This window comes from Lygodium microphyllum, chromosome 11 (genome assembly GCF_053477565.2).
Source record: "Lygodium microphyllum isolate KBCC chromosome 11, Lygodium_microphyllum_v1.1.10, whole genome shotgun sequence".
Lineage (NCBI taxonomy): Eukaryota > Viridiplantae > Streptophyta > Polypodiopsida > Schizaeales > Lygodiaceae > Lygodium > Lygodium microphyllum.
In genome coordinates, this window is record NC_141145.1 from 90,290,181 (window position 1) to 90,314,969 (window position 24,789).

The window sequence follows — 24,789 nt, forward strand, 5'->3', positions numbered from 1 at the left end:
ATGGTTATTGCGGGATTCAATGATGTAGGCCTCGTGGATGGTTCTTCTTGCCTCGTGGAGAGCAACAGTTCTCTCTCTCTAGTAGATGGAATAGGGATGAGAGTAGAGGTATGACTTCTAACTCAATTGATAGAATAGGATAAAGCTCTTCAGTGTCTTCTCTTCTCAGATTAAGATAGGAGAGGATGAGAGACCTTCTGCGTATCCCCTTCCTAGGGTTGAATGGAATGATGTCTCTTCGTATCATGGAATAGAGTCTCCTCCTTCATGAGTTCAAGTCTTAATCTTGAAACCTAATTCACTTGTGTAACAGTTGTCTTCTTTGTCAATGTCAACATGAGTAGTATCTTCATCTTCCATCCTCCATAGCTTCCACCTTTGCCATGCTCTAGATCCCGCATTTCTAACATGGTATCAGAGCCCAGTCGGGCATGGCATAACTCCCTTATCTGCTCTCTCAGTCCCTCTTAACCTCAGGTCAGCTCAAGTCCAGCTCATGGTTCCATTTCTTACCTCTATCCTCACTGAAGCTTCCATGGCAGCCATAGCCAGCAGCACCTTGTCAACTTGAAGCTCCTAGATCTCTCTCCATAGGTCATATCTGAACCTGCTCTCTTCTAGACATTTGTTCCTTGACTCCCAAGGCTTCTTTCTATCACTTAAGAGCTTGATATTGGCCACTCCATAGCTCAGCATTGCTTAAATTGTCAATCACTGCCATAGCCCAAATCTGTGACCTGCAGGACATACCTTCATTGGAGTCCCTGGATCTCCCAACACAAAGCATATCTCCTCTTGCTTCCTTCTAAGGAATCATTCCTCACATCAGGAGGCTTCATCCCAACACCAATAACCATGACATTGGTCACCCTCTGCTCCAACATTGACGAAATCGTGAAAATCTGTATAAACTGCGCATGTTCACAGTATTCTTCTCTGCGCGTGCAGTACGGGCCGCGATCTAGACGAGGAGATTAGGGCTTTGGTAGAGCATTACATAAGCTACATTTCCATAAAAAAAAGTTTTAAAAATGATCCACCATAGCTCCTGCAATGTTAGAAAAACCAGGGCCCTATCATGAAACCCTAAAATCCACCATAGCCAAAATCTCTCAAACTCAAAAATTCTTCATTTTCTCTCTCCTGACGCTCAACCCAAGCCTCTGTCACTCTGATCCACTGTGTTACTAAAGTTCCCAACAAGAAAAAGATTCAAGAAGATAAGCATCAACAAAATCAAAGCATCAAGAATCATCATCAAGTTCAACCATAGTATCTTTTGATACTACATAGTGTGTTTTCACACTGCCATTGGTTGTGTCTTCTGACACATTAAGATTTCAACTTTGTGCTAGAAAGTTTCAGAAATTTTAAGCTGATTCCATAATGGAATTGCCAAGCATGAAGTCTCTTGGGTGGTCACCTGTTATAAAGAGTAACATTACTCTTGGTGCCCATTTACATTGCTTGCAAGACTTGGCTATCTTACTTGCAGAAAGACATGGAGCTATGTACATCAAAGTTCAATCAATGAATCCATCAAAAGATTTTGAAGACATTTCCACTACCTCAAAGATGATACCTTTGCTTGAGGGGGACATGGACATGAAGATTAAAGCTGCAAGCAAAGACAAAGAAGAAGCTGACCAAACAGACAATGAAGAAGAGAAGAAGGATAAGAAGAAGATCAGCCATGAAAACCAAATGATCACATCATTCAAAGCTGAAGAACCAAAGATGAAAGAAAAGAAGATTTTCCATGCTGACAAAGAGAAATCATATGCTGAAAAATACCACAAGGGCCTATCGGTCCTTGTCTCTCATTTTCTGTTTTAAAAGCATTGTACCTGCCTTAATGTTCCTTTCATAAGCTTGAAAAAAAACTCCTCATGTAGCCTTGTACTACAGCCTCTGTACACTTTGTGAGGCCCCTGTTACAGCCTCTGGATGTCCACCATGTTTATGGTACCCACACTTAGCCTTTTCTGCGACAGCCTCTGGTGTTTTGCCATGTTTGTGGTATGGCTACACTTTGCAGGTGCTGCTCTCACTAAAGCCTCTACACACTTTGTACTTTCAGGTTGTGATTGAGGAGGGGTGTTGAGAATCTGCCAATCACACCCTATGTATGCCCCTTTGTATGGAACAACTAGGCTAGGAAGGTGTAGTTCATTCTAGGAAGAGAGACAGATCCCATAGGCACAGTGATGAAATGTGCTACTAAGAAATCCTATATAATGATGTACTTGACTATCACTTTCATATGATGATAATGCAATAGTACTTGTCTCTTTCTGTCAAGTCTCTGTGTCATTGTCAATCCTACACAAGATTGTGTTTATGAGTTCAAGTTTAAATCTTGAAACCTAATTCACTTGTGTAACAGTTGTCTTCTTTGTCAATGTCAACATGAGTAGTATCTTCATCTTCCATCCTCCATAGCTTTCGCCTTTGCCATGCTTTAGATCCCGCATTTCTAACACTAATCATCCCCAAGCCCTCAATTTATAGTTTTGTGGGGGGGGAGAGAGAGGACGCTTGATTTTTAGCATTTTTCGATGTCAAAGAGAGAATGCTTTCTTTTAGCGCTTCTGATGACACCATTGATGGTGTCAAAGAGGGAGCTTCATTTTTGTAGTGCAAAGATAAAAATTTATGAATATATGGGTGAGCACTGCATAGCGCGTCGTTGGGTGGCCGTCACTCCAACGCTTACAACTAAGGCAGTGACCAGGGCATAGACCTTGGCATCTTGGCCTTGGCATACTTGGAAACAGGCTACAAGGCTTCGTTGGCACCATTGGCTGTGTGCAAGAAGCTCCCACTAGCTTGTAGGAAAATCTTCTCGAGAGGTGACCCATCTCGGCAGTGTTGTCATCCAAGTGCACTTAACTGCAAAGTGACTATCCACTAGGCTAGTTCTTTTTGTTGTTCTATACTACAAACATAGTTTTAATAAGCTAGTCTTGGGAGGGTCTCCCAAGTCTTTCTTCCATGAACTGGCATATAATACCTCATTAATAATAATAAATATCTTCATAATGAGAGTCATTTTCATAAATCAAATTTCTTTGGAATGTATACGCACATTAAAATAAAGTAAGTAATGGTGACATTACATGAAGATTCCAAGTTTCTCATACACTTTCCATACCAGGGAAAGAAGCATAATTCTAAGATAATTGTTAGGAAAACATTGTAACAAGTTCTTGAATGATTGAAGAAAACATTAGACTATTCATTCCATAGGTTGTGAGTTCTGAATTCTACTCTAGTTTCTTGAGCTTTCTAGCTTATTAGTAGGAATAGCATGCTCACCCAACAAGGCTTGAGGAACCTACTTTCTCTTAAAGAGAATCATAGATATTGATAAGAATGACATGGATATGAAATAGGTCTTCTCTTGTTCAATAGGGAAGACCTCTTTCATATGAGCTTGATATAGTTAATTTGAAGCCCCCACCTTTTGATACTAAATTGTCAAGGTTTTGATATGTCAAATGAGCTTGATATGGTTAATTTGAAAGTGGTAACTCTTATGGAAGAGGAGCAAAAAGACTTGGAAATGAGTTCTTGTTGCTTGATGATTATATCCAAAAATTCACAAGGCTCAAGGAGGACTTTTACATTAGAGTAACTAAGAAGGCTTATGAGGGTGATCATGACCTTGTTGATGATTCCAACGAGGAATTCACATCTTGGACAAGAGGCCTCAAATTTTTTTGAGGCAAATGAAGCTCTTAAAAGCCTAGAAAATACTCTTGAGCACTCATAGATACTTCCAACTGAAGAGGAGCTTTTGAAGACTCAAAGATGAGTTGGTATTAAGTGTATAGATAGGAAGGTGGAGAAGAAGGTCATTGTGGAGGAACCTCAGCTAGATTCTATCAATTTGTGGATAAAAAAGGATTGTAGAGGAAGAAAATCCTAAAAATGTGAGCCGCCTCTTCTATTTCTTCTTTTCTAGTTCTTTAATTATGCAAATATTCAATAGTTAAAATAACACATTCTCACATTTTCTATAGCTTTAGTTTATGATAATGATGGTTTTCTAGCTCGTTCTAGTGGCACAAGGACCAAGTTTGGGTAGGGATATGATCCCATAACAAATTGATAATATCATATTTGTTTTGGCATGCTACTCACCTCATGAAATAAAAATTCTTGAAGTCAATACATGTTATATTCTTTTTTATTATTTGCTTGAAGCCCCCACCTTTTGATACTAAATTGTTGTAATATCTCGCAGTGGCCATGAGACCCCCCCTTAAAATTAAATTTAAACGAAAAAATTTTAATGCCCCCTGTCAACGCCGCCAGATGGTGGAGGGAGGGGGAGCCGTAATATTAGTTGAAGTAGGTGAAGAAGATGATGATGACAGCGGGATTGCAGTGGCCGTCGACATCAAGAGAAGGTGAGATGATGTGGAGGAGTTGCGGAAGTAAGCATCGAACGTGACGACGGATTTGATGGGGGGGAGGGGCACACTATGTGCCACCTCCAAAACCCCCCCCCCCCCCACTATCCCTTCTTTTTCCTTTAGTAGGGCTGCATGGCAATGATCACAATGGCCGTGGAGTGGAGCTAAGGCCTCCTTATCACAGTGCTTTTTCCCTCAATAATACCCATATCCCCTCCCTAGAAAAATACCCCCTCCTTAAACAAGAGATAGCACATTATTCTCCCCCCGTTGCCAAATTGTAAAAGGGGAGAGAGAGAGAGAGAGAGAAGTGTCAAGAGAATTTTCTCTCTTGGAAGGAGTTTCAAGTACCCTCTCTCCCCATGCTATTTTTGAGATCTCTCTATCAACTGCCTCTAGTTGGCAAAAAGAATGCGGAAGTCAAGGCAAAGTGTAGGAAACTCCGGCACAAAGGAGTGCTCCGAGAGAAGAGGAGGCCCACCTTCCAAGCTCCGAAATGGCCCCGAAGCGCAAACTCTCCCAAGTAACTGGAAAGGCTGCGCCCATGGAAGGAGGATCGGACAAAGATGCCACCACTAACACGAATGGGTTATTGGGTGTAAATGCTAATTCAACACTCCAAAACCAATTACCATTACAATGTTTAGCCCTATAAATGGAACAGTAAAGCATAATCAACGTAGAAGAAATCATACTTTTTCATCGCACAATTTTCATAATTGGAAATGTAGTTGTAAAGGCTCGAAGCGATTGGGCATCTATGGGTCAGGCATGAATTTTTCCAAGTGCATCTTAGGTTGCCAATATATATAAATATACAATGTAAGTCGATTGCATCCTATAAACCATTAGAGTGGATTAACTCGCATTTACGTTAGGTATGATGAACTCATGTACACTCGCACTTAAATACATAGGTCACACTTTATGATTTGCAAAAATTCACTAAAAGAAATTTTCATGAATGGGAATCATGCATCATATCATCAAGTCAGGAAAGACTTGCATCTAGATTTGCATGGCATCATGGACAGTTTCAGTTCCACTACATAATAGGGATTCATCTTAAAAGATAGATTTAAGATGCGTATGTGAATTGCTAAACTTAATTGCAAGAGGCAGTTCGGTAAATGAAACCCTATGATAAGTAAGGTTAGGGTTTAATTCAACTTAGCTAGGATTTAATTGTAAATAAGTCAAATTATTGTTACAATCATATGTTGACTTAATGTGGAACTCATTCAGGAGAAGTAACATGATTATTGTTACTCATTTATACTACACTGGAAACATGTCTATTCTACTTGCAGGCGAAAATGAAGCTGTCTACACTCCAGTACAATCAATGATGTCATTAGAAGACCTTGAAGACATCTCTGCTACTTCAAAAATGATGATTCCTTTGCTTGAGGGGGGCATGGACACGAATACCAATGTAACTAATGCAAGCAAAGTCAAAGCAGAGCAGAAGAAGAAGAAGAAGAAGAAAAAGATCAATCATGCAGACCAAAAGAGCAAAGTGAAGTACAAGTATGGGATCAAAAAGAGAAAGTTGGACTACATTGACAAGAAGACCTGCAATGAATTGAAGATCCATACCAAAAATGCTAAAAACCACAAGGGCCTACCGGTCCTTGACCCAATTTTTTACTAGATGTTTTTAGCCTTGTAATGCCTAGCCCTATTTGGTTCTGACATAAGCTTGTAAACTCCTCATGTAGCCTTGTACTACATCCTCTGTGTGAGGCCCCTGCTGCTGCTACCTCTGGATGTCCATCATGTTTGTGGTACCCACACTTAGCCTATTCTGCGACAGCCTCTGGTGTTTTTGCCATGTTTGTGGTGTGCCCACACTTTGCAGGTATTGCTTTCACTAAAGCCTCTACACACTTTGTACTTTCTGGTTGTGATTGAGGAGGGGTGCTGAGATATTTACAATCACACCCACTGTGGCCTCTTTATATGAGATAGTTTAGGCTTAGGACATGCAAGCAGACTGAATCCCATATGCACAAAGAGGGAAAACTGCTAGCCATCCAGCAACTATAAATCATTGTACTTGACTACCACTTTTCATATGAATGAATACATGATGATGCTTTTCTTTATCTATTAGTGTCAGTCTTGTACTTGTCAGTCCAATATACACAAGATTGTGTTTATGAGTCCAAGCTGCCATCTTGGAACCTAATTCACTTGTGTAACAATTGGTCTCTACTTGTCTATGTCATTATGAGTTTAGTATTCATCTTCCATCTACCATAGCTTTTGCCATGCTCTAGATCCACGTCTTTTGACATTGGGGACTTGGGTCTCTTAGTCTGTTTGCCAAGATGCATACCATATTGTGAGCACTCCCTTATGCTCTCCCTTCTTTCAAGCTTTATCCTTTGACTCCTTCTGTCAAGCTCGTAAGGGTTTGTCTCTTTAGGCTCAAAGGTGTAGCCAATGGCTCCATTGTTTAAGTGCACTTAGTTCTTACTTTGATTTGATTTGGTTGGGAGGGGATGTGGCCTTGGATCAAAAGCAAGGGTTACTTCATCCTTAACCACAAGTTTAGCTGGGGGTTTTGGAGGCATCCTCATTCTCATTTCTCATCTTGGCTCTAGTGGCCTACCTCCATTTCTTGGCATTTGGTTTTGCCTTCTTCTTCTTCTTATTCTCTCTTTCATATTTCCATATCTTTCCTTTTTTTTTTCAGCCTTCTTTGCCTAGTTTTATCTCTTGTTCCTTTTATTCCTTCTTCTTCTTGCCCAAGTCTAACTCATTTCCTATCTTTTCTCCTTTGGCCTTGATACCTAGGTCTAAATTTTCTTGCTTTTCATGTTCTAACCTATCTTCTTCCATAGGCTTTCTAGCTTTCCACACTAAAAGAACACTTGGCTCCTCTACCTCTTTCTATTTGCTCATTCTCCTTCCTAACTTTGTTCTTCTTGCTTCTTCTCATCTTGCTCTCTCTTTTCTTTCTCTTCTAGTTTCTTCCTAACTAACTCTGCTTGCTCTTCTATCTCTTTTCTTTTCTTTTCCTTGATCTTCTCTATGGCTCCCTCTAACATGTCTCTTTATTCTTCTTTCCTATCATCTTCTTCTATCTCATCCCATATTCTCATGATTCTCCCCTTCAATTCTCTTTCTAACCTATCATCATTGAAACTTTTTGGTTGGCTAGTTATTAGGGTTAGGTTTGTCAAGGTTGAGGTGTTCCAAGATCTAGGCTAAGCTCATCCTTGCCCTTCTCTTCTTCTTTGGGTTGTTGGGGTAGAGGTATTCCAAGATTTGTGCTAACCTCATCCTCTTACCTTCTTTTTCTTCTTTTTCTTCTAACTCTTCTTTCTTCTCTTCTTTTTTGCCTAACTCCTCTTCTAAGGTTGAAGTGTTGGTTCCATGTAGTGGATGCCTTGCCCAAGGTGCTTTCATCCTTCCATTCTCATCTCCTAAGTCTAACTCCTTGTCTACTTTCTCATCATTATCTTCATCAAAGGCATTCAATGCCTCAAAGGAGGGTGCCAACCTGGTTTTACCCTCAATCTTAGGTGTTTCAAGATCACGATTGAGCTCATCCTCCCCCTTCTCAAAATCTATCTCTTCTAAGACTAGTTCTTCTTCTAGCTAAGCTCCAACCTATGGGTACAATGGCTCATCCTTCTGACATGTCCACCTATTTTCATTTTCTTTCTTGTCTTCTAACCCCTTCATAATATTTCTACCTTTGAACTTGCATCCACCTTCCATCCTTCTCCTTTCACATAGTATTCTATCTTTTCTTCTTCTTTAGGGTAGCAATGATTGTAGAGGTACTCTCCTTTTGGGTGGTAGTCAATGGGGTAGTCTTCAGGGTAGTAGCATCCATCTTTGTCATGGGGACATTCATTTTGTAGATGTATTTTGGGTGGTAGATGATGGGTATTCTTTAGGGTGGCCTTCTTCAACAATAGCAATCAGCTTTTGGTTGCTTGTATTATTATTCTTCTTGTTGGGGATGAGGTGTTCCAAGATTGGGACTGAGTTCATCCTCTCCCTTATCTTCTTCTTCATCATCATTTGACTAGAACTCTTATTCTTCTACCACCCACTTCTTCTTTTCTTGGCCCTTCTATTCTTATTTGATTAACTTTCTTCCATTCTTTAACTTTTGGACTCTTTCAGTCCTCATTTCCTCCAAATATGGTTTGGCCTACTTTTTGGCTTCTTCAGATCTAGAGTTAGTCTCCTAGTCCACCTCAGCATGACTTCTCCTTGCAGCTTCGTGCCGAGGTCTCAGGCCATCTTCACTTGCCATAGCCTAGCTCTCTCTCTCACCATGATTAGCTGGTAGTCAACCTCCTCTAGGTCTTCATCTAGCTCTTCAGCATTCTCTTTCAAGTTGCACATCACATCTATTCCTTTGTGCATCTTCTCCAATGCTCTAATGGTCTTTTTAGTTTGCTAGATTAGTTTGAGCCACATCATCTTCTTCTTGTATGTGATCCTAAGCCAGTGATATAGCTCATCCTCCTCTTCAAAAAAAGCGTTCTCCATAGCTTAAAGTCTCTCCATGTCATCATTTAGATTGTATGACACATGTCCCTATCATGCCATGGCTCCCTCTCAACTTTGTTGGCACTATAGATTCTCTTCTAGTTTTCAATAGGTATCACGCCCAAGGGGGTGTCACAACATGGGGTATTGTGCAGTATCATGTCCCATTACTTTGTGTCATGTTGCATTGTGTCATATCATGTTAAGGTCATCACGTCACATTGCACATCATGTCGTGGTAGGATATTCTCTGTGTTCTGCTCCCATGTTGAGATATTATGCTACATGATAGGGTTCGAAGTGTTATAGACCTTTATGGGACTTCAGTCATAACCTGTCATGATGCATAGAAATAGCATAGCAAAAAGGCACACAAGAAATATCACTAAGGAATTATTTGTATGTTCTCTTTTGCAAATAAAAGTTAATTTAGATTTTGATATTTACATAAGGTATATTCTCACACACGGAAGCTAAAAATGTATTCATTAGAGTGTGTTTACATGCATTGAAAATACTTGATCTATTTTCATGAGCTAAAAGATAGAAAATAAGATGCATTCACATGCATGGAAGCTAAATTATGTCCAATAGAGTGCATTCACATGCAATAAAATACTTGGTTTATTTCTATGAGTAAAAAAACTAAAAATAAGATACATTCACATGCATGAAAAATAATATGCAAGCAAATGTACGAGATGAACTTCATGATTGCAAAATTATGGAAACATTTTAATTTTAATTTCTTGAATTTATCTTGAAAAGATTGATTAATAGAAAAATTAGCAATTGATTGGGATTGCCTTTAAATATAGGAAAATTATAGCAATTACATCCATGGCTTGAGTAGCCAGATAGAAATGAGGTGTGTTATTATCCCCAAGGTCGTCTCTGTTACTCTACACCTAGAGTATTGTACATGTTAGAAACATGGAAATGATACATTAATCTAATTGATCTATGGGCTTGAAGAACTCTAAAATCATTAAATAGAGAAGATCTCGAGCAAAAAGATATGAGAATCATAACCCAATATTTTTCTAGACTGACAAGGATTGTAGCCACCATTCACAGAAGTTACCACATGAATGAGAGTTATGAGCCATACTAGTCATTAATGTCAGTGTCTATAGTATGGATGGTCCAAAAATACTAGATTTTTGGACAAAAATAGCATTTTTTTTATATTTTGGATGTTATTTATTGTAAATATCCTAAAAATCTATGAAAACTTCTAGAACAGGGTATCATGTAAAAAAGCAAGTGACTTTTTTAGCCTGATTTGGAGATTTAATACAAAAAGAAGGATTAGCGAAATTGTGTGTGTCACAATCGCAATTTACAAGCAACAAATAGCACTCCAAATGGGGAGAAGGAGTGATCTAGAAGAATTCTGAGCAATTGTCCTAGGATTTTACCCCCCTTTTGGAGCCAACAAAACCATAAAATTTGTAGTCTAAGCATCAGATTGCATCTTGGAAGCTTCATATGGCTCATTTTGCCAAGATTCTCTCCATAAAGAGCTCTTCTTCTTAGCCACAACCATTCTTCTCTAATTTAGCTATAAATAAGAGGCATGGGGAGCCGTTGAGAGTAGTCCGAGCAAGAGGGGAGAGGCACTTCTCAGTAGTATAGAGAAAGAGGGAGTGGGGCAAGAGAAGCGCGAGCACGAGAATTCCTCATCAAGAAGACAAGGATGATACTCCGCGAGCTCTCGAATTCAATTCCTCCATCCCTTCTATCCTATTGTCCCCTATGGAATCGAGACTCTTATTGATTTCTTGAATTTCTTGATGATCGCTTTTTCCCCCCGTCAATCAAATTTCCCTCAATCTAATTACCCCCAAGATCCTTCACCAAATTCCCTCTTTTGTGATCTCGCAAATAAAGACCATGGCCGCGAAGAAGAAATCTACAAAGGTTGCGGAGGTAGGTTTGCCAATAATGCTGCGGAGACAATTACTACAAACGGAATGATGAGTACAGGAATTACAAACAAAGCCACAAATACCATCAACCAAGCACCTATCATGGAACTTCATGTACTATTTTTCTTAAATAAAAACAACTAGCAGGCCTTTATCCGTAAACATGCAATAGAAGTTGCATGCGTAAAATAAGATTTTATTCGATTCCTGCATATAATTTCTTTGAGGAATTCTTAACCATGAATTCCAAGGGGTAACTTGGGTATGTACAAGATAAACCTAAGCAAGTACAAGGAAGGTACTGTCCCTAAAATATTTAATATTTTTTATTATTGTTGATCAAATGAAATCTCTCATAGGTAATAATGGATGCTAATCCTCGGTATATAAGAGACCTTGAGATGCAATTGCCAAATAATAATATTCGTAATTAAACTAATCAAGATTTTCTTTTATTGCGAGCAAAGATTCACAAAACTCCAAGGGAGTTATCCTCAAGTATGAAATTATTGCTTAAATTCAGTCCAAACTTATCCCCAAGGAAGAGGAAGTCCAAGAAGACTATTAGAAGGTATTATCACATATGTTGATTTGTCTTGAAGTTATTTTTTCACTTATGCTAATTTTCCTCGATGTTATTATTTTTGGAAAGAAAATATTTTTTTCTTGGAAATAAACTTATTAAAAGTTTATGTATAATGCATTTAAAATAAGATGTTTGTGATTGTAAGTTAGGTACTGATCCTTCCTAAAATCATCAGGCTAAAAGATGGATGATTGAGTACAGATCGCTGACTAGGACAGTATTTTGGTGAACATAGAACGCCAACTGAGGCAGTGTTCTTTATGGCACTAGACCTCCCCAAGACTAGCGTGAATAAAATGTACTCCAAGGGGTTTTTCTTTTTTTTATTCTGTGTTAGTGAGTTTAGAACAATCATGACGCGAAAGGTCTTGTCGTAGGGAACTTGAGTCGACAGAAGGAGGTGAGGATACTAGGGGGCTTTAGTCATAAACTCCTTATACTCTTACAAATTGCCAACTTCCCTTCAATTTCCAGATTGTGTCTGGAAGTTCCAATACTAGTTGGGAAACGAAACTTGGAGAGAATAATACCTTCGAACAAGAAAATATTTATAAAATGTCATTTTTTTGAAAGGAACTATTAAGATGGAATTGCTTTACTCCATTTTTGTGTCGTGAATTAAGGGCGTGTAGCGAATTTGTATCAAGAGAATAATATATTAAACCTAAAGTGGTAGGTAATTAGATAACTAAAACTACTCTCTCGAGGGAAGTGGGAGGATGGATCCAGACCTATGGCTGGGTGGTCTCGATAAGCCGAGAGCTTTCCTAAGAAGGAATAAAAATTGCACTTGATGGACCATTAGAAATCAAAAAGACTGACTCATCACTTTAGAATCTGCCAATATTAATTAGTTGCTAGTAATAGATTTGACCACAGAAAAACTCAGGTCGATCCTTGTGGGAGCGGTTGGAACTTCCACTATATGGTGGACTTAAGCGAGCCTAGTTATTAGCAAACTTCGAGGATTTTATCAAAATCCCAGACGGTGCTTTCTAGGACATCTCTTGATGGGCTACTAAGAACATATCACCAAGGAATAACTTGGGTGGCACGTTACAGTTGGTATCAGAGCGCACGTTGATGTAGGACACAACATAAGTAAATAAAACTAGTTATATTTACAGCAAAAAAAAAATCCTCTCCTTAAATAGTGAAATCTTCTCTTATTGATATATGTTCTTGATTTCTAGCAGAAATACAAACTTGGGAAACAATTCTTGATTTTCCAACTTATATTTATGTCAGCAATGCACTCCTCTAGCTTTACTTGGAGAAACCAGATGATGTGGATATTAGATCAAATATACAATCCTTCACCCTTGTATTATGAAAGGCGATAGATGTTAAGTAAAGGGTATTGTTACATTGACACAAACCGTCTTGCTTACCTCCAGAATAATTTAAAGAGATTAAGGTGGATGGAAGCCCTTAAGGTTGCCAAGATTTATCTCTTCTATGAGGCCAAAGTAAACTCAAACATGTTTACTAGAGAGCAACAGGCCAAACTAGACCGGTACATCTTTGAGGAGGTTACTAGGGTTTTACCGGCTGATCGATTCATGGTTGTAGGATGCTCCAGTTGCCACAACTCCAAGAAAGATGGATCACCTGATCTTTCTTTGAAATATATATTTTTGGATATCTATTCTCACAATCCTAACACAATGCGATGGAAGTATCACAATGCCATGCCTAGATTATGGTAGAAAAATCTTTTCCAATAATAATATAAGCTCTCAAACTACTCGAATAATGTATTTCCTTCCTATTGACGTACAGAATTATTTTTGCCCATCCATTTGTCTCCTTGATAATCAGAAATAGTGGAAAGATATTATCTATTTGATGAGATTTTTCTGATTTAAAAATAAAACTCTCTTTTGAGGTATAAACCCTGATCATTATTGGAAGGACAAGTAGTACATAATTTTCCTTCTAAACTAATAAGGTAGACTAAGCAAGTAAATATTTTTTTTCGTGAATATGGTTGGAGAGAAAATTGATCATAAAATTGCATAATTCTTTAGAACATCACCTCAAATCTCAATACTATCGAAAGCTCAAGAGAAGGAGTTTCTTCTCAAGTAGTACAAGCCATCGAAGTTTGATGGTAAAGGAAGGGACATTCCAATTGAAGCAAAAACATGGATAGAATCTATGGAAGGCTATTTTACTGCTGCAAAAATTGCACCATCAAATCAAGCTATGATCGCCAAACTAAAACTCATAAGAGATACCCGTCTTTGGTGGAAACAGTAGTGCTTGGACCAAAGAATGCCTAAAGGCGCTATCACTTGGGACAAAATTAAGGACACGGTACATGGGAGATATCTGCATTGACTATGAATGTTTCACAGTAGCAAGTATTCAAATTTTGCAATGGTCTAAATCCACCCCTGAATACGCATCTTGAATCAATGAGACCATCGGATTTACAAGATGAAATGGTCTAAATCCACCCCTAAATACATGTCTTGAATCAATGAGACCATCGAATTTACAAGATGCATTGATTCGAGTAGCTCCAATAGTTCGGGAGATTGAACAAGGGACAAGAAATGCAAAAATTTGGAACAAAACAGTCAAAATAAGGGCAACTTCCAAGGTTATGCAAAAAGAGCCCAAGCATAGTACCAACCAAACAAGACAAAGAAGGCAAATCAAATGCAATGGGAAGCTTTATACCCATATGAAGGAGCAATGAGACTCCAAGGTGTTTCTATTGCAAGGAACCATGACATTTCAAGAGGCATTGTCCAAAGCTTGGTCAGTTTCGTGAGCAAAGCCAAGATGTCAGGGGAAAGGTCGTTGGAATAAACCTAAAGGAGATCATTAACGATAAAGATCCCACGATGGAATTCGATATGGAAAAAGCCAAAGTACATGCCACTCTCAATAAGAAGGGTCCAAATCACCAATTCTTAGTAATTCAAACACCAACTGGTTATCAAGGTAAACCCTTTTAAATTTTAATCGACTGTGAAAGTATCCACTCTTTTGTATCACAAAAATGTGCAAAAAGGCTAGGCATAAGTATTATTATTGCACGTAGAATGCTTGTGGAGTTAGCAAATGGCAAAGAAGTTCTATCAACACAACAAACTGGCAGGGTAGAATTTAGCTTGGGTGGCAATTCTTCCAAAATGAACTTCCGAATTATGAACCTCTGGGCTTATGAGTGTTTGCTAGGAATGGATTGGCTAATTCCAAATAATACCCATATCCATTGCGGAAAGGGCCAAATCACATTCCAGAACTCAAGGAAGAATAAGTAACCACTCAGGAAGAAGCATGAAACCCTAAGGTTCAGCTAGCTAAAGACACGTGAATAGTAAAAGAACTAAAGAAAGGATTGTCTATCTAATTAAACTCAAAAAGGCCGAGAAGGATAGTGAAGCCAAGGATCAACCATCTTGGCTTGGAAATATGCAAATGTTTTTCCAGAAGACCTGACAAAGCTTCCACTAGCAATAGAAGTAGATCATGAAATTCAACTCATTCCAAGCACTGCCCTCGTTGCCAAATGACCTTATCGAATGTCAATTCCTGAAGCCATTGAGCTGAAAGAATAACTCAAGTAGCTATTAGACCGAGGATACATCCGACCAAGTAATTTACCATGGGGAGTCCCAATTTTATTTCAGAAAAAGAAAGACGGAACACTACGCCTTTGTATCGATTATCGTGGATTAAACCAGGTGAGTGAAAAATAAATATCCAATCCCTAGGATAGATGAGTTGCTTGACCGACTCTATAGAGCAAAGGTCGATCTCAGATCAGGATATTATCAAATAAGAATTATACAGGAAGATATCCCTAAAACTACTTTTAACACAAAGTACAATCATTATGAGTTTATTTTGTGATGTCATTTGGGTTAACAAATGCTCTTGCCACTTTCAACAGGTTGACGCAAGACGTTTTCCGACCCTACCTTGACAACTTTTTCCTGATCTTCTTTGATGATATCCTAACATATTCCAAGAATGAAGAAGAACATAAACCACAACTATGAATAGTTCTTGAAACAATAAGGGTCCACAAACTGTATGCTAAAAAGAAGAAATGTGCTTTCTTCAAGAAGCAAATTGAATATCTAGTATTCATAGCATCAGCAGACGGCGTTTCAGTGAATCTTGCCAAGGTCCAAGATATACAAGACTAGCCACCCCCAACAATGGTCAAGGAAGTGCAAAGCTTTCTAGGGCTAATGGGTTGGTATACAGTCTTCATTAAAGACTATGCCTCAAATCGTTGCACCTCTCACCGACCTTCTCAAAAAGTAGGTCTCAATTACATGGGCATCCGCCAAACAAACTAGCTTTGAGAAGCTTAAGCAGAGTTTGGTAACCGCCCCTATCTTAAGGCTACCCGACCTTAGCAAAGAATTCAAAGTCATAACTAACACAAGCTCTCTTTCTTTGGGTTGTGTGATTATGCAAAAAGGACATCCAGTAGCCTATGCTTCAAGAAAATTAAATATCCATGAAAGAAACTATGCCACACATGATTTAGAATTTCTTGTTGTAATTCATGCCTTTAAATTATGGAGACATTACTTGCTTGGTAATAAGTTTTCTCTAGTCACTGATCATAAAAGCCTAAAGTGGATTTTTACTCAACTAGATCTCAATATGAGACAACAATGGATTGAGACCTTGCAAGAATTTGGCTTTGAAATCAAGTATAGACCAAGCAAGGAGAATGTGATTGCGGATATCCTAAAATTATTTCTTAATGCTAGAACTTGTTAAGAGAAATTTCTATCAAGGATTCAAATCCAAAACTCAAGACTAAGTATTCCATAAACGAGGAACTTGCATATTATGGAACAAGACTATGTATTCTTGCAAGTCGTGAACTCAAAAGAAAAATACACTGGAAAGCTCACAATTTCCCATTTTCGGGTCATCCTGGTCATGCTAAGACTCTTAATATAGTCAAAAGAAGCTTCTACTAGGAAAGACTCAAGGGTGATGTACTCAAGTATATCACCAAATGCCTGAACTACCAACGAATTAAGACCGAGCATGTCAAGTTGCCATGAAAGCTCCAGCCACTTGACATCCCTCAAATGAAATGGGAGTATATCAACATGGACTTCATAGATGGATTACCCCTTGAACAAGGAGGATGCAACTCCATAATGGTAGTCATTGATATGCTAACAAAAGTTACACACCTTATTCATGTAAAAACCAATTACGAGGCTTCCGATATCGCTAGGCTATTCATCAAGGAAATTTTCAAGTTACATGGATTACCCCAAGGAATCATCAACGACCACGATTCTCTCTTAACCTCAAACTTTTGGAGGAGTTTGTTCAAAGCTCTAGGAACCCAACTTTGCTTCAGTACTATTTACCATCCCCAAACCTATGGTCAAATAGAGCGGATCAACCAAGTTACTATTTACACATTCAAAAATATTCAAAATTTTCGAAGACTAGATTGGTTCCTAATTTGTCTCCGTGGTATTGTGGCTCATTCAAAATCCTTAAATGTGTTAGTTAAGACCCTTACAAATTGCATCTACCATCCTCAAGTAGAGTCCATCCAATTTTTAATGCCAATTAATTGTGAAAGCAACTTGGTAATGATGATAGTCTAGTGGACCAAGAAGTCTTGGTGAATATGATTGAACCACCAATCAAATCTCATGAGCTAAAATGGATCTTGGATTTTCGTGAGCATAGTACATGCCATTGTACTTGTAATCAAGTTTTGATAGAGTGAAAGGATAGACTCAAAGAAGGTTCTACTTGGGAAAACATTAGTGTACTCGAAGGCTCTTGCAACATGCTCGCATGTGATATTGTGATTTGCATAGAAGCCAATCCAACAAGCAAGTCATACAGAGGTTCATTTTTATTGCAATTAAGGTGTTTGTGGGAAAAGGGCAAGGAGAAGGGAAGGGTAAGAGGCCGAAGTTGAGGGAGTACAAGGGAGGGGAAGTGGTACAATGGGCCAAGGGCAAGAAGCAAATTCCAAATGAGGGCAAGGGGATTTAGGGTGGTGGATTCTTGTGTGCTCTTTATGTTCTCTTCTTTTAGTGATTTTTCACTTCTTTTTTGGCCCTCACTTTTGAGAGTTCCTATGTTGGTGAGGGTAAGAGGTTGAGTTAAAGTTGGTCCCATTTGAGAAACACCAAGTATGGAGAAGGTACTAGAGAAATGCTTGGAAAAAAAGCTAAAGCAATGCCAAGCATAAAAAATGTTGAAGGTGAGCTAGAGTGGTAGCACTTGCATGTCTTATCCTTGAGCTACAAATCACTTGCATGTCTCATCAAGTAAATTCAAACCACGTTACTACCGTAACCATCACCAGCATCATCCACTAACCCCATAGAATGACAACCTCAAAGATTGGACAATATGAAAATAGAACCAGCCGTCCTCCAAAATGCACAATGTGAAAATAGAACCACCCATCAATGCATTAATCATCTATTGAGTGCCAAATTGTTCCACAAGCACAATGACACCCACCAAAGAACAAACCTAGAAAGCAACCCTAACCTCATAAGCATTCCCTCAAAACTTGCAATCTGTAGAGCAACCCTGTGCTCATAATCATTCAGGTCAACAAATACATCAACCTTAACTCAAAACAATATCTTTTTCATCCTGAAGATTACTACAAAACTGCAACACATTTTTGAATTCCCTACCAACCTCAACTATAAAAGATGTATTTTTTAGGCTTTTCTTGCAAATATCTTTATATTTCGAGATTGTGTCGACCAACAAAACATAGCATAAACTGCAATTTGAAAAGTAGGACAATTTTTGTGAATCATTAATTGGATTAGAATCATATTTTGTGATCTCCCAAACCTTGGTGTTTTAGGTACATTAGTATGTGAGAGTTTATTATAATAGGCATCTTAGCCTGTATATGGGTCGAACATGCAATCCAGTAACGTAGCTAAATTAAGGCAGATTGCATATTTTAATATTCATGAAGAGTAGTATGTAAGAGAGTACATACTACATGAGTTGAAGCAAAGATGACATTAACAATCAGCATAAAAATAGTTGCAAACAAACCAAAACATGCTCATTTCTTGCAGAAAGGCTAGCTAACTCTTTTAGCTACATTATGTTTCACTCTCTTCAATCAAATCTCAGAAAATTCTAGCATTAGATGTCTTATTGGACCTCCAGAACCTCAAAAGCAAAAGACCTTGATCTTAGAATCACCCTTGCAAAAAACCATGCTCTCGTCGTCCTTGGATATTGTCCCCTGCACACTAACAGATCATTGTTCAAGCTCACCATCTACTATAAACATAGAGCTGAAATTCCAAAAACCCTAGTTTTTGAAGCGCATAAGATAAACCGCTCAATAAGACACTAGACACTGGCCACCAAAGCTTAAGACATGTCACATCTTTTAATTCAAAAGTTACATGGTAAGTAGGTCATAAGTCACCATGACTAATTGCAAAAAGTTACAAACTTGCAGCTTATTCTCCTTCGGAAAAACCTCCCTTTCTCAACTCCCTATAGATTAACTGGCTGCTTCCAGTATCAGATAGATACACATAAAATTTACTACCAATTCTAAGCAGCAGCCTGAAGCCCAATCACACCTGCAGTACAAACAACAAAAACAAATAAAGCAAAGAAACAATGTATATTAATCAAAAGGAATCCCTAGACTGGCAAACAGCTGTCTTACCACATGCAAGCCTCCCACCAGCATTTCCAGTGCTTTTGCTCAGCTCATGTCCACCTGCACAAAATTTTCGCCATTTACCTGTCAGCTGTAAAAAATATGTTTCCTGCCACTTGCAATAAATCACTTAAACGGCTAAAATAAGTTCTAATGCATGAAATGACATGCACAAAGAACACCATGGTGACAACTTACAACCACTCACACCTAAGACAGAGCAAACCTTGAGCAGCTGCAATAAATTGCACGGGCCACATAATTGTACATACGCTACAAATAATACTGCAGGGACACAGGTATCACTACCAATGGCATCGAGAGAAGTCAGCTAAGATTGTCATATATGGTCCTTCATGTCCAGATGGACCTCAAACATGCAAACAAGAAAGCAACTATAGATAACTATAAGGCCAACCGACTAAACATACTAATTTTAATTTTCATGTATGGGTATGAGCCCAAGGCTTGGCAACCTTTGAGACATTCATATTTGTCCCAGGCACCTAGCCCTAGCATTGAAGGCCCTGAACCACATTAGTGAGCTCTTCTTTGGGAAGATAGCTTATACCAACAGAGTCTCCTACAAAAGACCCTGTAAGCTTAGCATCTACTACATAAGAGAGATCTGAATGCATCCTCGAAGTCCTACACACACTTTGACAGACACCTTCTTCAGTTAACAAAAAATCAGGTAAGCAAGTCCTACAGAACAGACTTCCATTTCAAATGGCATCCCTACATGGGCCAAATAGAAAGGCTCTTTCAGTACAAAGCACCAAAGAAGTTTTAAAAGTATGAAAAGCCAAAGAACTTCTGGAGTAGACAAAGCCTCTGTCACTCCTTAGAAAAGAAGAAAATTTATAGGTTTTCCAGGATAATGTACAAAGAGCGAGCCAGCACAAAGGAGCAGCAACACACAGCACCAACTGGTCTCCACGACACTACTTAGGACCTAGAAGATACTGGAGCAGATCCCTTAAGCTTGAAATGGCCACAGATACATCTAAGTGTACAAGTGTCTCTGAGGATTCAAAAAGAACCAATACTGTCCAGCCATACACAGGAAAAATTATCCAGCTATGATTTTAAGATTTTGACAGACAGATTCTCTCACAACAGGCCCTTTAAGCTGGCATCTACTACATGAAGAGATCTTAGCACATCCACATATTTTTCTACAGCTAAGATCTGACTTCATATGATCTTTAGAGAGCACCTTTCCTACAGCAAATTTAGATCTCATCGCTAGACACTTCTCATGTCAGGGACCTCTTACATGAACCATAATCTCCTCAAGTGACTAGTAAAAGAATCTAACTCCCCAGCAAAATTATCAATAGCTTACATTTTTGCTGACTGATGAATTACTAGAATAGAAAGACTGTACCTTTGCCCAAGTCATCTGGATCTGCATGGACTACAATCGCTCGGCCTATGATAGAGTCAGGTCCAACAAGTGGAATCTGAAAAGATAGCAGATACAATTTAAAGCTCTTTCTCACACATTCACCGCTAGCTTCTTTCTCACTTTTGATAGAGCGTTGCAACAAGCTGTACCTGACAGTCAGTAATTGAGACCTCAGCACAGCCTGAAATCAAAGAGAGAGGAGCCCTTCAGAATCCTAATAAAACATCAAACAGATAAGAAGATTCCTTAAATGTAAGACACTATACAGTCATTGCAACTCCCAAACATAGACCTAACCAGTCAGAATCATTAACAATTCAGTGATAAGTAAGTACCAATGAAAAGCCTCAATCAGTAAAAAAGAGTGTAAATTTTACTTATAGGAGTGGACAGTTGTGCTGAAAAGCTAGCAAGAGACCCAAGTGGCCCATCATGGCTTAGAATGCTGCCATGCACATCCCAAAAGATAATCTTGTATGTAGCCACCAACCAGTAGCACACTTGTCAAGTGGCTTGCAGTCCTCTGGAGGGTGGCAAACATGTATCCGGCTTGCACCAGCCCTAGAAGCACGGGATGACAGAGCAGGACAAGGAGTTAAACACAACAGCACAAGCATTTGGATTCCAAAATAAAGCCCATCTGCTGCAATATGAGAGCAATAGGCTGAGAATCAGCTCACATCAGAATAAATAACATAATTTCCTTGCCTTGAAGCAGCTCAGTACAGGGGTAGAGCACCACCAAAATCAGCCTAAGAGGAAAAAGCACTAAAACAGCAAGTACAGCCACCATATATGCAAAAAGCAGCAAAGCCACCCTTGCCTCTATAAAAAGAGTAGCCCTCACCAAATGCAACAATGTTCAGCTCTGACACATGCTAGCTCACTTGACAAATGTGTGTTTTTATTTAAACCAAAAACTGTAACAGGTATGACAGACCTCCTGGAGTAGAACACAGCTACATCAACAATTGGAAGTCTGGAAACCAGCTCATCAAACCTACAGGACAGATACAGCCCCCAAAGCCCTAAAGTGCAACAGCCAGACTCTCTCAGCTGAATCACAGCACTAACCACTGGCCTCAACTCAAAGCTGCAAAACACAGCTGACCTGGCAACAGCCAGGTACACTCCAGCTTTAACCCAGTCAAAAAGCAGCCCATGTTTTGCAAAGGTACAGCCGGTAGGAAACTCACAGCAGAAAATGCGGTAGCTCCTTCACTGCATCCATCCATCACGTGACCCAGTTCACAAGTGCAACAATGAGCAGTCCCACCAAAGACTTTGCGATGAGGGTTGGACCATTTGGCAGACCATTTGTCAGCTTAAAGATGTTACATGACAAGGTAAGTCTAATCAAGCATCCTTCAATGATGCTTAACAGAGTTCTCTAGACACACAAAATGATCTCTCACACAATCACTCTTCTTGTCAGCATTAGAGATTCAAGGTGAAACACATTCCTTGAAAATTAACATGTGTTAGGATTTTGGAACTAGAGTGAAACACATACTTACTTTCTTCAGTATTTCCCACAATCAAGACACATTAGTCTTCAGTATTTTCCCACAATCAAGATACATTAGTCAAACTCAATCTCATACACTCATGCATCTGAATCAAGACACAATACTGCATAAAATATGTCAAGCTTGCACAATACCATTTTCGCCCACAATCACATTTCCAAGATCACCAGCATGCCTATTTTCGTCCTCTGGTGCTCCATGTTCTTTGCCTTTTGGATTGAAGTGGGAACCTTAAGGTCAAGAAAGCACAAACATCATTACTATCATTCCTTGATAACAAAATTAAACCTCATATATGTGAAGCAAGAATCATCCCATCAAATGAATTGTACCAAAATAAGCATCAGATTAACTTGGACAAAACACCATTTAAAATCAAAAGCACAATAATGACTCCAAGAAAATAGGGGCACAAATACCTGTCGACATACATCCATTCGTAGTATCTCCAAGTGCATGGACATGAAAACCATGTAACCCAGGCTTTAAGCCTGACAACTGGCCCGTAACACTTGTAGGCCCTGATAGTAATATGAAACACAACAGTTTAGCACTAATAGGTCGATTGTGTGACATGAAGACAATTTGATTAAGGCGTGAACTATCTATATGACGCAAAAAGATTTAAAGAACTCCCGTTTAAATGATAGAACACGGATGATACAAAACTATCCTTAAATTTCAGATGCTTTGGTGTGAATAACATATGAGCGCGAAATTTGCAAAGTACAAATTTGTACGTCTGCAAATTTATTTCAATCCATGTTATGGATTGTATAGCCATCAGACAGTAAGTGGGAAGTAGCTCGAAGCCTGTCTGGATTGTTGGAAAAGAGCTGGCTAACACTTAGTTTCTTTGTTTTGGCGAGGTCTTTTCCCTTTAGTCTTCTTTTCACCATGCAGTTTTCCACTTCCATAGTGTCCATTGCAACCAATGGTAGAATCAGGCTCAGGCTCACTACTCAAACAAGAAGACTCGAGATGGCCATACAAGGCCTATCTACTGTCTGCCTTAATAAAAGCTATCTACAAGACAGTCCATCTCAAGATACACAAGGCATAAGTGTGGCTGATCAAGAAAGAAGGGCCTCGCGTAATAAACACAGCAGATCCGGGTATGCTTACGTAGATTTCAACAGCAGGTACCGACAGATATAATCTGTCTTCGGAAATCAAAAGACAACGGCGTCTCTGAAGATCCATGAAAAGGATGGAGGTTTCAAGTCTTGCAAAGCCATTTAGTTACTTCCAAGAAAGGATTCCTATAGCTTAGTTTCCACAGAAACCCTGGGCAGGAGCGGAAGCTCACGATTCACGAGCTAGAACGAGGAGAGAGAGAGAGAGAGAGAGAGAGAGAGAGAGAGAGAGAGATACCAGTTCCCTCTTGAACGAAATGAACAACGCCTGACACACCCTCGCTGCCGGTGAGCACTGCTACTGCCTTGAGAGGAGCCATGGCGACGGTAAAACGAGGAGATCCCTGCGAATGAAACCCTCGATCCAGGTCCTCTGACGATGAGGAATCGGAAGAGACTCGATGAAGGCACCGAACAATGGGAAACGATAATAGTAGGCAGCCAGATCAAAGACCATGGGACTTGTCAAAATTCGGATATCATTTCTGTACTGAAAAGAGACAATTTTCTGCAATGGAAAAATACTTTCAAAGGCATGATACTCGTGGGTCTTCTGCTAGCACGTCCTCACATGCATCCAAGTGCATCCTAGCATCTATTCCTACCAAATGTTTTTTCCTTCTTAAATGATGCTGAATTTAGTAATAAAGAATATTGTTATGTACAAAGCCAACTATTGGGCCATTTTTTTAAAGAGAAGCCGCGCCTGGATTCTTCCTACGCCGATGTTCTCCTCGTGCTAAGCAATTCGAAATGATATTTTATGTGGCAAGAGGATTCATATATAAGATTGATATAAAGAACATAATTCAAACTTTGAAAGCTTTAGCAACTTAGACTAATACAACTAGCGTTCGCTATCCCGCTTCGCGGCGGGGTGCGAGGGAAGTGAAGCTCACTTCCCTATCGCACAGTGGTGGGTAATGCTATCACAAAAACATCACATGCTTTACTCTCCTCTACTCACAACCCCTCTATCTCTCATCCCATTTACACCTCCCCCCTCTGTATCCACATTCACTCACTCAGTCTCTCTCTCTCTCTCTCTCTCTCTCTCTCTCTCTCTCTCTCTTACACATGTATAAAAGGCCAAATATGCATTTGCATCAAGGAGTACATAGACTCATATATACATGCAATGACCATGCACCAAACTTATAAACTTGTATCTATACTTGCTCTGCACAACAATTAGAAACAACTTGTATCCTTGGATGCTACAATGAGAAATAACATTCCTACGGTGAAACGAACCACAAATGAAAGATGTATGAACCACACCACAAATGTAAGTTTGTCCAAGCATTGCATGCAAACTCTCGGTATTAATAACCCACATAGGTGAAGCAAAGCCCAAAACCAAAGTTTCTTCTAGAGACTGCACCAATAACCTTGCACCACAATTTCAAGTATCAACAAACCATAAAGTGTCACTCCTTGATTGTGCCTATGCATCTACATCCAAATGTTCCAAAAAAATGTACAGTTCCCATAGGGTCTAACCAAAACGAAGCTTTTGTTTCTTTGAGAAATAACTGGGAAATTTTCCACTCTCCAATATAGCATGGCCAGGCGA

The 24,789-nt window shown here is 39.2% G+C and overlaps 1 protein-coding gene across 1 annotated transcript; it reads right to left on the reverse strand.

Moving 5' to 3' along the window:
• Window positions 1-18,836: 18,836 nt before the first annotated feature.
• Window positions 18,837-23,702, reverse strand: CSD1 (copper/zinc superoxide dismutase 1). The gene is made up of 7 exons (XM_087687830.1): window positions 23,452-23,702; window positions 22,497-22,598; window positions 22,212-22,307; window positions 20,698-20,729; window positions 20,528-20,603; window positions 19,144-19,197; window positions 18,837-19,054 (listed from the first exon to the last, which is right to left on the reverse strand). Exons 1-7 carry the CDS (start codon window positions 23,531-23,533, stop codon window positions 19,026-19,028), a joined length of 471 nt encoding a protein of 156 aa, XP_087543956.1. The 5' UTR covers window positions 23,534-23,702; the 3' UTR covers window positions 18,837-19,025.
• Window positions 23,703-24,789: the final 1,087 nt, after the last annotated feature.

Coding starts and splice junctions, on each gene's coding strand:
- CSD1 (XM_087687830.1), bottom strand. CDS start 23,533: ATGGCTCCTCTCAAGGCAGTAGCAGTGCTCACCGGCAGCGAGGGTGTG. Junction 20,730..22,211: donor TGTGATTGTGGGCGAAAATG/GTATTGTGCAAG, acceptor CTTTGATTTCAG/GCTGTGCTGAGGTCTCAATT. Junction 19,055..19,143: donor TGGTGGGAGGCTTGCATGTG/GTAAGACAGCTG, acceptor TTTGTACTGCAG/GTGTGATTGGGCTTCAGGCT.